The sequence below is a fragment of the Equus przewalskii genome, chromosome 27, assembly GCF_037783145.1.
Source record: "Equus przewalskii isolate Varuska chromosome 27, EquPr2, whole genome shotgun sequence".
In the NCBI taxonomy this organism is placed as follows: domain Eukaryota; kingdom Metazoa; phylum Chordata; class Mammalia; order Perissodactyla; family Equidae; genus Equus; species Equus przewalskii.
Window position 1 is genome coordinate 8,153,628 of NC_091857.1, and position 19,053 is coordinate 8,172,680.

The 19,053-nt window shown below is 34.9% G+C and overlaps 1 protein-coding gene across 1 annotated transcript in view; it reads left to right on the forward strand.

Annotated features, from left to right (window-relative positions):
• Positions 1 to 19,053, forward strand: part of GBE1 (1,4-alpha-glucan branching enzyme 1) — a 246,641-nt gene that overhangs the window by 109,118 nt on the left and 118,470 nt on the right. Inside the window, exons 4-7 of the mRNA XM_070597715.1 lie at positions 8,468 to 8,593; positions 9,422 to 9,557; positions 11,836 to 11,926; positions 15,313 to 15,522. Of these exons, the coding sequence (XP_070453816.1) occupies positions 8,468 to 8,593; positions 9,422 to 9,557; positions 11,836 to 11,926; positions 15,313 to 15,522 (563 nt within the window). The remainder of the gene's footprint in view (positions 1 to 8,467; positions 8,594 to 9,421; positions 9,558 to 11,835; positions 11,927 to 15,312; positions 15,523 to 19,053) is intronic.

Here is a 19,053-nt window from a genome sequence, read left to right on the forward strand (position 1 = left end):
AATGATGAGTAAAGGTACACCTATAGGGCATAACCTTTATCTTGTGGTAAAGTACATATAATATAATCTTTTTTATGATTTAAATATTTACATTTAAGCTGAGTTCTTTTATTGAGGAGCACAGTTAAATGTGTGTTAAATGTCAACATTAATGTTTAACCCTCTTCAATTTAAAGTGTTTTTTTTCACTCCTCAGTCTGTTCATCTTTGCCCATTCCAATAGGCCACTAGCCATAAATCTCCCCAAATGACTCAATGTGGCGCTAATTTGGAAAAGAAAAAAATGTCTCCTCGGCAGATTTTGTTTTGGAGACAGTCAACCGTAGGCCACTGCATCTCAGCACGTGGGTGTTCCCTGAGCCTCACGCAGAAGTCAGGCGCGTAATTCCCTGACCTGGGCTTTATCGACTGCACTGTTGGAGAAATTTCCCTGCTTCTCCAGAGGGCTTGTCACACTTGGAGATCCAAGTTCATTTGCTGTCCTGTGCCTTAGCTGTCTGCCTAAGATGGGAGTAGCTATGTTTAATAATTTAAATACATCTGAACTAGCAAGGTTTACAGTAAACTGCTCTATTGTGACGTCTCCTGTTTACCACTGCTTCTGCCCGTCATCGCTGTCTCCACCTCCAGTGCCTGAATCCGTTATCAAAAGGGTCACTTCAATTAATGCTATAAAAAAATCGGTTGACAGGAAATCATCCAAATGCTTATCTTGAGTTCCATCTCACGTGCAGTCATTATCTGTTTCCCATTGTACTGTCAGTCTCATCACTTTCTCATTTCTTATTTCCCTGTCAGTGTTCATACACACTTCTTTCTAGCTCTCTTCCCCCAATTCTACCTATACCTGGCGAAATATGTGTCTTTGTGGAAGGAAGAAGAGAAAAGAGTGATAGTCTTGCAATCTATATAATGAGACCTTAATTTATAAAGAATATTCAAAAATTAGGAAGAATCCTTTTCATCATTAACTGTTTTCTTTATTTAATAGTCATTATTTATATTCTGGGAGATATTATTCTCAGTGTGTATTAAATATATAATTGTATGTTCAGAGATCTCATGATTTTTAGAATTATATTTTCTGTTTCTAGTCTCTGGAATTTCTCTAGATTTCTCCTAACGGCTGGATTATTTCTTTTTTCCCGTACACTTTATATTTTACTTCGTTTCAATAGCACTTTGAGTGACTGCTTCAGAATCATACTTTTTTCCTCAAATGATTCAATTTATCACCATACAGACTTTCATAATTGTACTTAATAAAATATTTTAAAGAGAGCTTTAACTCGTCTTACGATCATCCTTCCCCATCCTAGCACTTCTGAAACACTGCTTAGATGTTTTCATTGGCCTTTTGCCAGATTATAACTCTGTTTACTTAATAGAATTCTAGCCTTCGCTGCCCATGGATGAGTCTCTTTGAAGCACACTTTTTCAGTAATGAAAACTCACTGATTTTTTCCCCTTTCCATAGCTTTTTTCTTTTATTACTATATTGATTTTTCAATATCTTGGAAGTTTAAATCCTATATTTTTATATCGTGTGTAATTCATTTGTTTTCTAGTCTAAGACAGCGAATCAATCTTTACCCGATTACGGCTTTTCAGCATTGTTCCTATTCTTTTCACTTCTGCGTAGTTGTTCTCACTTGCTCAGGGATATCGTTTTCAATGCCTGCTTCCTAAATCTCGCATAATCCCTTCAGATTTTGTCTTTTCGTAGTGACCTCACTTTAGAAGGTTTTTGTTCAGGTAATGTACTTGAAATGAAGCAGACACTTTATCAGTTCTGCTTAGTTGTTTATTTCTTTAAAGGTTTGCCTCAGTCAAAAGACAGAAACAGAAAAAAGTATTATAGTTGTAATACTTCTTAACGAGACTAGAAGACTGGGGACGTGGGGTGGAAGCCTTTGGAGTAATGCTCCTCTTTACAGGCACAGGAGCACCTGTCTCTAAGTCATTCTAAATAAGGGCCTGCTTTTAGAAGAAGCAACTACTGAGCTTCATTGATTTCTTTTTTGATAATATTCTGCAGTTTCTTCTGTCCCTTCTGTAAGTATCACAGAAATGTATGTTTATATCTCTGTAATTCTATAATTGCTGTTCAATCAGGAGCAAAGTAGCTATGAGTATTATGCCTCAAAAATAATCTCTTTTTGTTCTGTACGTTAGTGTCCTTTATGCCAAAGTTTGGTATTATTAGATTTGCTACTTGTTTGTGTCACGTTACAGATTTATCTTGCGAGGGTAGTATGCTTAATGTTTTCTTTTAAGGAAGGAGATATATATATATATATATATAAATGGCTTTCTTTTTGTGAGATAAATCTTTTAACTGTTTCTATTCAAACTGTTGTTACTGGGTTCAGCCTTGGAAGGAAAAAAAACTGAATTGTGATGGCATGTTTTAAAATAAGAAATCCCACACAAAGCTAAAATACTGGGAGCCAATGAAAAATCATCACTAGGTTATTACTTTTGAAGTTCAGCTGCTTTCTATCTGTTCTCAGCTAAACTGCTAAGAAGGGTATCGCCTTTTCTTTTGTATAGTGTCCAGGACTGTGAAACATAAGAGCTAAAGGGGCTTAATCTAATCATTTCATCTCTTCTCCGCCTCTCTCAATCCCTGAACGTGGTAGACAGAAAGTACATCACAAAGTTGTGATAATTTTTGATGATTTGATATGCCCATGACTTGTGTAAGGTTGTTTGGTTAACTGAAAATTATGAACTAAATTGTGAAACAAAGATGGAGATCTCTAAAATGTATGAACTTCAGTATCCAGGTAAAATTAACAGAAAATTTTAAAAAATTCAAATAATAGAGTTATGTTTATTTGTTACTTATAGCAGGCTCAATACATAAACAATGGTATGTCAATTATAGCCCATATGTAACCATAATTTATATAGTTTTACCAGTCAGTTATATGTAGTTTTATAAGAGTGCATCCACAAAGTGGTAATTTGCATGTCAGGGCCTTACTATTATCAGAAAACTGCCTCGATGCTTTTATGGGTGTCTTGGTTTTCTTCCCTCATTAATTGACATATAAACTCAAAGTTCATAATGAAATACCTTTTAATATTGGACAATATTTCTGATATTGCTAATTAGAAAATTCAGAATGCAATTTATTCAATATGCATTATTATTTTTTGCCAACTGATTATCTGTTTATTTAAATAGTCACATCTCTGTTTAATGAAACAGGTATATCAGGTATTAGGTAGAAAAAAATAGCCCCTTAGCTTTTCCTTATCGTAAATTTAGAGCTTTTATTTGCATCATGTAGAGAATGATTCTTTTTGTTCAATCTCTGAAAATAATTACATGGGAGTGTCTTCGTGACTGCAGTCTCGGCCTCCTTGATCACGTTCCTTTTTCCTCCTCTGTCTGTGTGTGAAGTCTCCCCTGCGTCCCTCTTCTAGGCATGTATATGATACCCTCCTGGATAATCTGGTTAGTCTCTCCCCTCTAAGATTCTTTCTTTGATTACATTTGCAAAGTCTCATTTTTTGCCATATAGAGTATCATTCACAGATTGTAGAGAGTAGGAGTGTGGGCATCTCCTGGGGGACTGTTTTCAGCTCCCACAATGGCAAAGATAGTCTTTCTTATATACTCTCACAGAATCTTAAAATTGGCCTAGTAGAAATAACAAACAAACAAAACCTATGAATAAAATTTAGACTCATTTCCCTTCTTTTTTGCTTTTTTTAAAGATAAAGATTTGTAGTAAAATTTGAGTTGAATTAAAGTGAGATTAAATTATGAATGAGATTAAATTATATTAAGCTATCTTAAAGTTTTAGTAATTATATCTATACATTTTAAAGTATTGTTTATACGACGTTATTTGTAAATTTTAAAAACACATTTATTTCTTCAGGATTCTGGTCATTGGTAGAATCGCCAGATTCCCCTCTCAGATATTGCTTATTTTCCTACTTAACTGTGAACTTTTGATTACTTTTTCTAACAATTTCTCTTCTTTATTTTGATCCCACCCACTTCTAAAAATTACTTAAATCATATTACAATATATCAGTGTGTTAAACTTACAGTTATATGTCAAATATATTTCAAATATATAAAACATTTTAAAAATTGCCTAAGAATAGATTACAATATGTTTTGAATGTATGTGTATGTTTCTCTCTCTCTACACATACACATGGATATTTTAATCACATTTAAACACACACGTAGAATATTGGTATTCAACATTGTACACTAGTATGGTATGGCATATCTAGTGTTTATATATTTTATATTTATTATATATTTATATATTTGAATATATGTTAGTTACAGTAGATATTATAAATTACAAATGACTTTATTTGGTTACTTATTTTGACCTGTGCCCCATACAATAGTTATTTTGATCAGTATCTTGATTTTTTTTTTTTTTTTTTTTTTGGTGAGGAAGATTCATGCTGAGCTAACATCTGTGGCGAATCTTCCTCTTCTTTTTTTTTTTCACTTGAGGAAGATTAGCGCTGAGTTAACATCTGTGCCAATCTTCCCCTATTTTTTGTACGTGACATACCTCTACAGCATGGCTGATGAGTGTGGTAGGTCCACACCCAGGATCCGAACTCACAAACCTGGGCCACTGAAGCAGGCACATGAAACTTCAACCACTCTGCCACAGGGCTGGCCCCTCAATATCTTTTTTTTTTTACATCCCTCTTTAAGCATTTTTTTTTAAGGAAAAGGTTCGTCTCATAGCACACAGTTGTGATTTTGGAAGTATAATCTGGGCAAATTGAATTATATTATTTAGTACCTGTGCCTTTTCTCTTGGTCTATTACACATTCACTCATGAAGCCCAGTGTTGTGTTCAATACTGGTTTTCAGAGTATGCTAACACTGCTAACCAGCTGAACACATCCACTGTTTTTATATACAATTGTTGGCCGCCTGAGGAGCATCTTATCTCAGTAATTTTCCAGTCCATAGGAACAGTATTCTTTGGCAAGAAGCATTTCAAATGATTCCTAGAATGAATACACAAAGTTTTTTTACGTCTTCACTATTTTACTAAATTCTTTCTTACATTGTATATTTGAGTTCTAAATGTCATTTTCTCAATAAAATTTGACTTCATACAGTTCATTAAGTCAATTTGACTTTTGCACAAGTACGAGTTTCTTTTATTCACTTCCCTATTTAATCTAAAAATATGTTTTTTTCCCCTCCCCAAAGCCCCAGTACATAGTTGTATATCCTTATTGCAAGTCTTTCTAGTTCCTCCATGTGGGCTCTGCCACAGCATGGCTTGATGAGCAGTGTGTAGGTCCCTACCCGGGATCCGACCCAGTGAACCCTGAGCCACTGAAGCGGAGTGCACGAATTTAACCACTTGGCCACGGGTCTGGCCCCTAAAAATGTCCTTTGATGGTAACCTCCCCAAAGCCAAAGGGTTAATTTGGCTCATTAAAGGAGCCTGATACATTTTTTTATAATGTTGCAAAATGTTGCAGTTTTACAAAGTGTCTTATTTACATTCTAAAAAAATTCATTGTGGTATTATTTTCATTAATATATTCTTTTGAATGATTTGATGTATTTTCAAAATTTTTTTTTAACACTGTGCCGATATATTTAAGATACACACGGCATGTAACTTGTGTAACACAGCTTTATAACTTGGACGAATTTTCTTGCTGCCTTCAATATAATTCAATAGTATAATTTTTAACAATTGTGCATTATTCCTTCACTTTTTGCTATTAAAAGTAGCACTAAAATTAATAGACAAGGATATAGTTCTTTGGACACATGTCTGATTATTTCCACTGGGCAAACTTCCGTAATTAGAATTGTTGAGTCATTGAGAATAACTTATTTTGAATTTTTGATGTATATTGCCAAATTGGTGTTTGGAACTTTTATACTATTTTATATGCATACTAGCAGTGTAAAAGTCTTTTTATTTGGTAGTGTTATGTGAACTCTTCTACCCATCAGCTATTAGACTTATTCTCATTGAAAGATCAATCAAGCTGGCTCGCTCTTGTCAGTTTGCTATATATCATGTGCTTTTTTGAGGTTGTAAGTTAAATGGTATAAAATCTTAGCTCATCATCTAAAAAAATCTTTCCTCTGAATCTGAACTCAAGAGAAAAAAATCTAAAAAGTAGCCTTTTCTCCCCCGAACCCCTCAAAAATGTTTTGTGAGCAAGGTTTAGTCAAGAAAGATTATATTCCTTACCCACTGAAATGTCTCTCAAGTTAGATTTCTTTAGATTTGTTATAATACTCTCAGCTGGTTACCACAACAATTTAGGAACAGGAAGTCCAAAGTGAGGTGAGGTGGCTTCCCCAGGCAAGTGCATTTGTTTAGGAAAGTCTAAACTGCTGTAACAAAAGGACCTCCAAAATTCAGGGGTCTAAAGAACAGAAAAATTTCTTTGCCTTTTATGTAATGATCACAGATAAGTATTCCAGACTTGGCGGGAAGCTTTGTTTTACTTATCATTCGGGAACCCAGGCTATAATCTGTTACTAAGAAAGAAGGAAGGAATTGGGTAATTAAGTTTCCACCCCAAGAAGCAGCACTAATAGAAATGACTGTTGGGAAGCAAGAAACAGAACTTTTGGAAACAAAATATTGGAGTCATTCAGTGAATGACTGCACTTTGGGTTTACCCTATGTACAAGCTTATAAATTAACTTGTTACTGTTTCTTGCATTCTGGCAGAAAACATGGGACTCCTGAGTCAGAGACAAATGATTTTATTACTGACAGCATAGTAAGCAGTATGAGCATCATGTTTGCATTGGCTCCTCTCGTCTTCCAAGTCCCATGACACTATGTGGTTCAGATAGATGCTACTCACACAGTTGGTTTGCATCATAGCTAAGGACTATTCATCTCGGGGAACCTATTCTTTTACAGCACGCAGTAAGCAAGCCTGTTTTGTGTCTTCAAGGGAGACATCACCTCATTCACCAGGGTTTCTTGCTACAAACACAACCCTGAGGAAGGCCTGCCAGTGACAGTCAGGGCCTTGTATTCTCGGTATACTCACCCAGCAGAATATATAGGTGTGTGAGAGACCCATGGAGGGACTGTTCCTTCTCACAGCCATCTCTCAGTAGTCTCTGCAGACATTCATGTGCATAGCAGGATACACAGTGTTCCAGAGAATGTGGAAACTATATTCAGCATGAGATTCTTTACGTTCTTAAAGTTTCAAATATTCTCTCTGCCAACAGATACCTGCAAAAATAATGATTGGTTCATATTTGTCCTTTGGAGGAGCTGTAGAACCATTTGCAAAAGAGGGAAAAGATGTGGGTGGATTAGGCAGAGTGATTTCAATGAATTAGCTATTCATTGAAAACTGATTTCTAGCATTTTATTTTACCATAGTCTGTTCCGGGTTGATGAGAGAGCAAAAGGACCTTCTCTCAAACGTATCTCTATTGTATATTATACTAGAAATTCATGTGGCTTAAGGGACATATCTTTTGGGATAAAATACTCCTGAAGTGGGATTGATCCTATTCATTCATGTTTTTGTGATAATTACTTGAATAGTAGCAACACATCGCTATGATTGGCTTCAGTAAATGGGAGGCATAATGAAGGAGAAAGAACTGAGTTCATATAAGTTAGATGTTTGTTTTCACCCCTCACCTGCCCCTTCCGTTATAAGTCATGATTTATTCTTTTTTGGTATCTGAAGGAAGCGCTGTGGTTGCCATTTAAGAGCAAGGAAGTGAGTGTCAGAAGCTCTGTGTTCAGCTTTTGGCTCTGCTGCTTGGTGTCTTTGGGACTTTTGGCAACTCACTTAATCTCACTTAATATTTGGGTTATAAAGATTCTGTGAAATCAAGTGAGATGTGACTATCAAAGTCTTCTAAACTATAAAGTGCTAGACCAATATTTAAATACCAAGAATTATGCATACTTGAGGTTTTCTCTATTAAAGGAGACTAAAGAGTATGTTCTCTCTCAATCCTGAGAGCATACCGTAGCTCCTAATCTGAACACTTTTGGTCATACTCTACCTACTTTTACATTGTTTTATTGAAAAATAAAAACTTTGAAAAATGCTGTAATTTCAATCACTCGGAAGCACCATGGATGGAGCTCACTTTGCTATCTAACCATGCTGATCAATTCAAAGTAGTACTAAGTCTACAAGGATGGATTCAGTCAAAAGTGTGTTTGCGTTTTTATTGTTATTGTTTATTACTGATAACAATAGTGATACTTTTGGCAAATATAGGAATGGGTTTTTTTTTGGTTTTATATGGTAAACCATACTCGGAATACAGTGTCGTGGAATTGAAACATCTTTAAGGTCACCCATCTGCATGGTAGTTCAGGTTCTTGAGATCATTCCTCCTTTTCTGACTTGCAGCAGTGCTCACAAACTGTTATGCGTTATCTTAGAGTTCTGAAAGTATTTTAAAGCAATAACATCTCACTCTCTTTTTAGGTAGTTATTAGGAGTAAAAGTGGAGAGATCTTGTATCGTATTTCACCGTGGGCGAAGTATGTGGTTCGTGAAAGTGGTAATGTGAATTATGATTGGATACACTGGGATCCAGAACAGCCATATAAAGTGAGAACAACAAATCTTTAAATAAATGCTTGTTCCAATATTTCTAGGAAAATTAATTTTTACTTTTATAACTTTTATAGTAATGATCAATTTCTCTCTTCACCACTAGTTTAATATTTTACATTATAGTGCACCCATTATGCTGTACATACATATATTATAGTCTGTCACCTGTAGCCAATAAAATACAGAAGTGAGTTTTTGTTTTTTTATGTGTTTCTGAGGTTGAGGGGGGAAAGAAAACTCAATTTCTACAGACTGACTTTAAGGGCTAATAATTTTTTTTTAACTTTAACTGTAATTTCTGATTCATCAGACTCTTCAGTCATGTATATTTCTCACTGTCATGGGTTTGAAGCAGGATCAGTCTCCTTAGGAACAAGGAATGGCAAAGACATCCCATGACTGTATTAATTAGGGTAATTTCTAAGCCTGTCTTATTGACAAGAGTTATAGGTGTCTTTGAACTCACTTTTCTGTCCTTTAAGTTATTGGAGTTGTTGATAAATGCTTTGCATTTAATAATTATGTATGCATTTCACAGCTCTTATGTTTTCTCTAAGGCTTAGGCTCAAAATATATCTTCACTCAATGATAAGGCATAAGCCATTACATGATTACTCTTTTAAAATAGGTTCATTAACGTGATCCTAAAAAGGATTTTTTTTCCAAAAGAAAATTTAATCGATATAGCCAGTGCCTTTTATATGCAAAAATAGTTCTCAAGTATTTGACTGAGTTGATTTACCATGTCATTTAACATGCTTGATCAACTGGTGTCGCACCTGCTTTCTGGTCTCATTCTATATGTAATTTTATCTTCTGTAGTTTAAGCATTCCAGACCAAAGAAGCCAAGAAGTCTAAGAATTTATGAATCTCATGTGGGAATTTCTTCCCATGAAGGAAAAATAGCTTCTTATAAACATTTTACATGCAACGTACTACCAAGAATCAAAGGCCTTGGTAAGGAATAACTGTGATTTTTATTCAGCTAAAATTTTAATGAATCTGTTCTCTTATTAGAAAAGCTAATTACAAGTGTCTCTTTTTTTGTGCTAAGTGATTAAATATGTAATAGAAATGCATTTTATTTTAGGCTTCTCAGATTGCCCTGTAATAGTGATAGCATAGAAAAGAGAAACGGAATAAGATAGAGCAAAAGAATTCAAGATATTATTCCAATTTCAGTTTTAAGTAATGCGAACTGATGGCTTGAGAAATTGTAGATAAATATGTAAGCGTAATTACTTTTCTCCAGGAGGGAACTTTTATCAAATTGAGTGGTCGTTGATTATAGCCTGTTCATTTTAGTCTGTTAGGGAAAAAAATCTTACTTTCGTAAGGTGACTGGAACTCAGTTTGTATCAGAGTCATTGTATCTGTGGCTCTTGTCTGGATGACTTATTTGACAAATATCTATGGTGCATCCCCTATGTGAGACACATTGTTCTAGGTATTTGTATATTGGAGTGAAACGACACAAACCTTGTCTTCTTAGGTGCAACCAGGTGAGTGAATAGAGTACTGCTGAATTTTTGATCTAGTATGCTTTAAATCTGGCATTTTTCTTTTTATAGGTAATGCTTTTTTATCATTTCACAGCATCTTAGCACCTGCTCCAATGGCTAGGCAGGAGGATAAAGAACATGTGATTATTCTGCTCTAGTACGCAGTCTAAACTTTGGCTAGAGGAAAGGTTTGCAACTCATGGTTAAAGTTTCCAGTTATATATGGATCCTAATGATCTGTGATGATGGGATCAAGTTCTAGAAACCAAACTTAAATAACTGTGTGGAGAATTTAATGTTAATTATATTTAATAGAAATTATATTAAAATTATTGTATTTGAGATGTTTTGTCTTTTTGTAATGTAGTAAATGGTTTATGACCAAGTTCTTGCACAAGGTTCGGAAGAATAAGGTTCTCCTTCCTCTTTGTGTGTGAGTTGTCTCAGCCAGTACTCTGAACATCAAACAATCCAGAATGATTAATGCCATAAAATTAATAATAAAAGCTATATATTGGTGCTTGATCATAAGAATAATATTTATTGCATAATAGGGAAATAAACTACAAACTATATTTTGTTATGAAGTATATAATTGATTTATGTTATCTGAGCAGTTATCTGGTACCACTATCAGGCCTGATAGAGTTAATTTGATCTTTTTTTTTAACAATAAAAAAGCCAACAATAATAACTTTTCAGCAGATTGTGAACCATGAAGTTTATATTATCCTTTAAATTTACAAATCCCGAATTCTGAATGTGAATTTGTATTTGTTCCAATGTTAATTATGTGCTGAGATACGTGCACGAGAAGCTATATTGACATGAATTGGACTTTGAGAACAGAATAAGAATATTTTCCATGTATGTTATGGAAATGTGACTTTCAAAGCAATCAAATCATATTTGGAAATTTTACCAAATTGTACATTGAAGAAGAAAACCTGACATTTTTAGTTCCTTTTTTTTTTTTAGAGACCAAAAGTTTCTTCTTCCCTGATTATTTGCTTATGTTAAAAATACTTTAGTAAATACTTTTAAGTGTTAGGGACTTTAAAAATACAATACCTACGTTTTTGAGTCTCTTCATTTAGTGTTAGAGCAAAACATTTTCGGACCGAGAAAGGAGAGATTGTGTGTGCGCATGCGCGCTTGCACTTCTGTGCACACCTGCAACTTGAGTAATTCTATAGGTCCAAGAAATAGTGGAAAGTGGGAGACTCAATGCCGCTCCGTGGAAGCCGCCCTGTGGAAGAAGGGTTTGCTGGCGTGTCTCTGCTATATGGCAGCAATCACTGAAATACAGGGAAAATGTAAGAGAGAAAGAATACGGCATGCAATCAGTTACTTTTATTTAGCGTTCATAATCCTCAGCATGAATATTACAAGTGCAACTGAAGTTCAGAAGATGCAGATTGCCATCTTTAATATTCTGAATCCAAATTAAATGTATATTTGCATATCGTTTATTACTTGTTAAAATGAAGACATTTCAAATAGCTTGTTAGAGTGTAACCCTCAAGAACTAACTGTCCAATTTTGTGTTAGAAGGTCAGACAGGCAAAAGATGGTAAAGTAGTAGAACTTTTCAAAATGATCAAATCATTTACATGTAAATGATTTTATGTAAAATTTAATGTCTTTAGAATGAGGATGCTGTATTATATTTTTTTTATTACTTTTTTCTTTTTAATGTGGCTTTAATCTCTGCTTGACCTTTGCTTGTATAGGATACAACTGCATTCAGATGATGGCAATCATGGAGCACGCTTACTACGCCAGTTTTGGTTACCAGATCACAAGCTTCTTTGCAGCGTCAAGGTAAAATGAAAGACTCATTATATCCATTCTTATCTGAACAAAAAATAAAAAAATAAAACTAATTTTTACATTTTATATGATGTTGTTTTGTAACTTATTTTAGGGTTAACAGAGCTAACAGAAGCTGAACATTTTCTCTTCCTAAGATCATAGACTTTCTTTCCATCTAGCCTGAAAGATTGGCCCTGATTTAATGTTGCTTTTCTTGAAATGATTTCTAATAAAGAATATGCAATTACCTGCTGAAATTGTCTTGCACCTGGAGGCCCAAGCTTTAGTCAGAGAATCATGTCTTATGGAAGCCATTGTTGCCAGAGCTCACAGCCTTTTGTTGAAAGACGTTGACTCATGTAGGAAGGTGACTGAGGAAGCCCTTGGTAGGACATATACTACCCACAGAAGGACTGTCCTTCTTCCATGTTGAAATACAAGGAATATGGCTCTCTGGGAAGAAATACACGAAGGGGTGCTATGCATTTGAGGAAGTACTGAGCTGAATGACATCAAGTTGAACAAGTTCAATACTGTCTCCACCTCATGCAGCTTACACTGTGGTGGCATATAGACATTAATCCAATAATCATACATATTATGATTTCTACCTGTAATAAAAGCTACGAAGAAAATGACAGGGTACTGTAGTAGTATAGAATCAGAGGTCTGATCAGTTTAGATTAAGATTTGAACTGATGTTGGAACTCGATCTAGAACATGATGAAAAGTTAACTGGGGGCAGGAGTGAAGTGGGAGTAGGTGCATCGCACTCCAGATGTTGGGGAAAAAACATTGACCCATTTACCTGTTTTTATTTATACTAGTTCTCTTTGAATAAGTTATCTGTACTTACTGTCACTCATTCCTTCACTTCTGTTCTTTCTTGAACTCATTCCAAGTCATCTGTCTACCTCTTCACTGAAATTGTGAAATCATGACCTTCACATCGTCAAGTCCAATGGTCGGTTATTAGTTTACTTGACTGTCAGCATTTGGCACAATTGGTTACTCCCACCTTCTTGGAACTTTTTTATTTCCTCAGATTTCAGAATATTATACCCTCCTGTTATTTTTCCCACTTCTCTTGTTGCTTCTTCTTTATTTTTTTGCCCTTTCTGACCACTAATGATTGGATCTCCAAATGCTCAGCTCTTGGTTCCATTCTCTTCTGTATCCATGTGAAGTACCTTGGGGATCTCATCAATTCTCGTCTATTCCTATGGCTTAAATAGACTTTATATGCCAACTCCCAAATTTAACTCTCTAGTCCTCTTCTCTGTTGTAAATTTCAAACAGTATGTGTTTGACATTGGGATATCAAATACGTATCTCATACTTAACATATTTCATACTAAACTCATACTTTAACAAATGAGATTCCTGATCTTCTCTTCCGGCCTCCTCGTCCTGCATCTTCCCTAATTCAATAAAGGACATCTTCATCTTCCAGTTGTTCAAGCCAAACATCTTTGCATTATACTTGATTCTTCCCTTTCTGTCCCTCCCTGCACTCTAGCTGTCATAAAACCTAGCCACCTGTAACTTCAAAATGTAACCCAAACCTGCTACTTCAACTGCTCCCACCCTGTTTTAGGTTTCCATTATCTCTTACTTGGATTATTAAGTGGTCACTCTGTTTTCTCTTATCCTCATACCGTTTCTCTAGCCTTCTTTCCCTTCATACATGTGGACAACTTTCTGCACAGTGGCCAGAGGAACCATTTTATAATAAAAGTCAGATCGTGTTACTCTCTTGCTCAGAACCTTCTAATGATTCCCTGTCTCTTTCAGAATAAAAGCTAAAGGCCTTATATTGGTCCATAAGACCTCATGTGATCAAGGTCTTGGCTGACTCTCTGGGCTCATCTCTTTCCTCATCATTCCTCTCTAGCCACACCAGCCTATTTGCTATTCTCCAATGCTTCTAGCTCATTTCTGTCTCCAGTGCCCCATCTCTCTGATCATTCTTCCCTTTAGGTATTTGCGTACCTTGCTCCCTAATTCTTTCAGGTCTTCACTCAAATATTGCTTATTCATGACACTTTCACTGATGACCTTATTTAAAACAGCAAACTTGCCCTTCCCCCCAGTGGCTTTGCTTCATTTTGCTTTGGAGAAGTTATTGCTATCTGACATTCCACATATTTTGCTTATTTGTTGTCTCCCAACTAAAATGTCAACTCTATAAGGGCAGTGATATTTATTTTGCTCAATGCCGAATCCCCAGAGCACAGAAAATTCCATGACACGTGGTAGATAGCTTAAGTATTTGTTGAACAAACAAATGAATGAATGAATGAAACTTTAGGGCTGTTCATTCATTGAACTTGCTGTTCAATGAGTGGAAAAGTCTAGGTGGCTGGGATAAGGAGAGGAAGGGGTCGAGGGTCATAGGATAAGTCTAAAGTTATTGTAAGGAGCCAGATTAGGCAGTGCAGTAGGTGATGATAAGGGCAGTGGTCTTTATCCTAAGGACAATGGGAGTGCAAGTATGATTTTAGGTAGAGGATGACGTGATCGTATTTCTATTTTTTAAAGATAGCTCTTGCTGCCCAATGGAGTTGGCTATCAGGAGACCTGTTCTACACTAAACATCATACAATATGATGGGAAGGAAGACAGTCACATCCCCTGCCCTCAAGGAGCATATGGTTTAGTGAGGCAGAGAGAAAACAGACTATCACAAGAGTGATTATTTATTTCAAAGGGAAAGTTGTGGAAGACTGTAATATCGAGCTATTACATGGGTTAAGAAAGGCCTTCCTCTTCAGAGTGATTTTTGTTTTCTGTTTCATGCAGACTAGAAAACTGCTTTTAACACAGACTATGTGCATGTGAGCTACCCATCTTTTCTGCTTGGTGACAGACATGGCATATTATCTTGGCCTTCTCATACCTGAGGGCGTTCTAGTTTGAGAATAAGTAAGTGCAGGAGGGATTGCCTCAATCAAGGCACCAAGGTCATTCAGAGAAATGCTTTTAAGAGCCTTCCACCCCCAACCATACACACTCGAAGGGATGGCCAGGTGTGTGAACAGGAATGACCGTGCTCCCCAGAGTAGCCAGGTTTGGAGATGGAAATCAGGAGCTCTGAGTGTAGAGGAACAGAGTTTTACTGTCTAGCTACTCAAAATGTGAATTTTTGTTGGGATGTGAATCTACATTTAATAGCTAAATTTAAATTATTGGGTTTTTTTTATTGAATGCTTTTAAATTTGCCTAATAACAAATGTTAAGCAACTTTGACTTGTATCTAAGAATTACGTCATACCACATTTACAAATTTAGTATATCTAGTACTGGGCTGGTGAAACAATTGACACACAGTGAATGGTTGTCTGTTTGCTCTAACTGTGACGTGATCTCGGTTTTCCTGTGTTCTTTACCGTTAGCCGTTACGGAACACCTGAAGAGCTAAAAGAATTGGTTGACACCGCTCACTCAATGGGTATTACAGTCCTCTTAGATGTAGTGCACAGCCATGCCTCCAAAAATTCAGAAGATGGATTGAATATGTTTGATGGGACAGACTCCTGTTATTTTCATTCTGGACCTAGAGGGACTCATGATCTTTGGGATAGTCGATTGTTTATCTACTCCAGGTAGGTACACGTAACGTGCAAATGTCTTCTTTGTTTAAAAAAATCTCAAGGAATTTTACTAAATTCATTGTATGTGTACTTTCTCACTGGCATTTAATTTCTTAATTTGATTTTTAAAAATTTTATGAGGCATGTTTAACTTACTTACAGAATTTACCTTGTTTTGTATAGCACATGTTTTCATGGTGAGTTGCATTAAATTTCAGTTTTACAAATCTTATGCCATTTAAAATATATTGGTTATATTGCCATTTAGGAGGATTAATATGAATAAGTTTTTAATATGTAAAAGACCACTTTATCAGGTTGAATTAGTGATAGCAAATCTCCTTTTAATAGAAAAATATACATTCTTTTAAGTAGGCCTTTTTTCGAAATCATACTTTATGTTTTGCTATCTTAATAATATTATCATGTTTTTTACTGAAGCTAAATTATTATAACTATAATAGCAATTAACATTTGTTGGTATGTAATATGTCAGCTCTGATGCCAAGAGTTTTAGATATATTAGCTACATATTTTATTTTATTTATTCTGCACAGTAACTCTACATACACATGGTAAGTTATGACCATCTTACAGATGAGTAAACTAAGGCTTGCTGTTGAAGCAGTTTGTTAAGATTAAACACATCTCTGACTTCTTTTACTATGTAACTAGAAGGATGTTTAGGTGATTAAATCTAAATAGCATAATATGGCAAAAATGTCCTAAAAAATCAAAAGTACTATAAACTTGTATCCATTATTTATCATAAGTGAAAATATGTCATCAGGCATTTTAAAAGTAGCAGAGTGGCAAGTAATGTATAACTAATTTTTATAATACATATTTTTGAAAGAATTTAGCGAATTTTCTTTTGGATATTGCATTGTACATTAACACACACATACCTAGAAAACGAGCAGTATAGAAAAATGCTTCGGCGAATACTTTGATAAAATGAGGAATTCTAATTTTTCAACGTAAATTAGATGACTTTTATATGGAGAAAATTGTTTTGCTTCACTCTTTTCTTGCTATCATACATTATTTTGTATTTCATAGCCATATAGGAATTGCTCATGCCAGATGAAGCAGCATAATATATGAGAAAAGACGCAAGAGGTGGGAGTGGGTGGCAGGGTTCCAGCCTGGTTTCACTCCCGTGCAAATCGATTAATCATTCCGGTTCTCAGGCTTTTGATTATCAGAGGAGGCAGAGTTTTGGGCTAATGCAATTCCCTCTGTGAAGGTATTTTGTATTTGTGTCACCTCTTGGAACATTGCTTTTTATACTATGGATTTATAACAAGTAAAAAGGACTGGACCCGTACTAATTCCGTGATATAATCCACTAGTTACATTATTGAGTAAATTTTATAAAAGTAGATTGTGGACAAGAAATACAATTAATTGTACTCTCTGATTCATATTTGAATGAATAAGAGTTGACTCCTATAGAACTGTTCCTTGTGAAAAAAATACATTAAATGGTTGAATTTTTATGTTATGAAGCAATTCTTCTGTAGAACTGTTTCTTAAAAAGAAATACATTAAGTAGGTGGATTTTTATGTTATAAAAAAATTATTTTATTAAAATATCTATTATAGTGTGTTTTTCTGTATCTTGAGCTCTCAAAGTCCATTTAAATTTGTCCAATTTTCTAAAGAAAAGGGATTACACATAATTGTTTTAAAAATCATTTCTATTACAGAAATTAAGACATAGTTAACATTTTTATTTACTACTTGATTTCTTTTGTTATTGAAATAATCTTTCTCAGGTGCTTACTTTTGGTAAATAATGTACAGTATGGTTTTAGCTTATTATTATTTTTATTATGACAATTTTTTTGGCTGTATTATGTCATATAGGCTTAGTTCTCTGTAAATTTAGTTTCATTAAAAAAGTATTTGGGGGCCTGGCCCCATGGCCAAGTGGTTAAGTTCGCATGCTCTGCTTCGGTGGCTAGGGTTTCGCCAGTTCAAATCCTGGGCACAGACATGGCATCGCTCATCGAGCCATGCTGAGGCAGCATCCCACATGCCACAACTAGAGGGACCCCCAACTAAAAATACAGAACTATGTACTGGGGGGCTTTGGGAGAAAAAGGAAAAACAAAAATCTTAAAAAAAAAATTGTATTTGTATTATTCTATATGTCATTCTATTTGACAGTATCTAAATTTTCCAATTTTTATTGTATTAGTATTTTCTATATAGGCTTCTACTACTAGTTATGACATTAAATGATATAGATAAAATCCTACAAAGCCAAATTAAAAAATTTAAATCACCAAATTTAAACAAATAATTCTTTAATACTTAGGTTTTTATGTAAAATATTGAAGATTCTAGGACTCTGAATTATTTTCTCAGTACTATGTGCCATTTATTAAAAACTTTATTAACAAAATTGATCATAGCCTGATGAAATTTATCAGGCTTTTTCTTTTACATTTTCTTCCTTCTATTCTGATTAGTTGTAGCATATGTAACATAACATTGCTTTGGTGCAATGCTAAAGCCATTTTTATAATCAGCATTCATGATTAAACTCCTACTCTGCTCTTTTGGGCGTTGCTGCTTAACACACGAGCTCAAAATTTAGTGACTTTAGACAATAGCAGTTGTATATTTTTCTCCCAGATCTGCAATTTGGGCATAGGTCATCAGGGACAGCTAATCTCTTCTTCACGTGCTGTCAGCTGAAGTGGGTGGAGCATCCACTTTCAGGATGCTTTGCTGCCATGACTGACAGTTGGGGCTGGCTGTCAGGTGGGCCAAAGGACCTCAGTTCCTCAACTTGTAGGCCGCTCCACAGGCTGCTTGGGCCTTCTTACAAGAGTGACAGTTCCAAATAACAGGGCATGCAGGCTGCCATTTCTTATGGTCTGGGTCTGGAAACTGACACAGCATTATTTCTGCTGTAAACTATTGGTCAAACAGTTACAGATTCCAGGGACAGGGGACATGGACATCTTCGTTCAATGGTAGGAGCTTTAAAGAATTTTAGGGCTATGTTTTAAAATTTCCACATCTAATAAGTTTTGACCACACACAATGAATATGGTACTTCACAAATTCAAAAGAGATGTATTGAAATACCTGTTTATATGGAAATATTATTATTTTTCTCAACGATATTTCTGTGGTAGAGAGTTTTGTTTGAAATAAGCAGTTTTTACAAAATATACTTTTGTTTGTAGAAGTAATAGTGCCATTGTTGATAATTAGAGAATATAAAAAAGCACACAAAATCCAAAATAAAATTATTATTCTTTATAAATATAAATAACATTCTTTGTACCTGAGTGCATTTTAATGAGTATCTGTTACATGCATATAAACACATATAAATCCAAGCCTTCACTCTTACTCTCCATGTAGAATAGCTACTCTGTCTGTAATTTTGGGTTGTTCTTTATCCAGGTGAAATCGGAAACTACAATTTATATTTCATATTTTAAAATATAAGTTCTTTTGCACTCCTTACCTTTGATATGTTGATTAATATTATACTCCATTGAAAAGTATATATAAAAA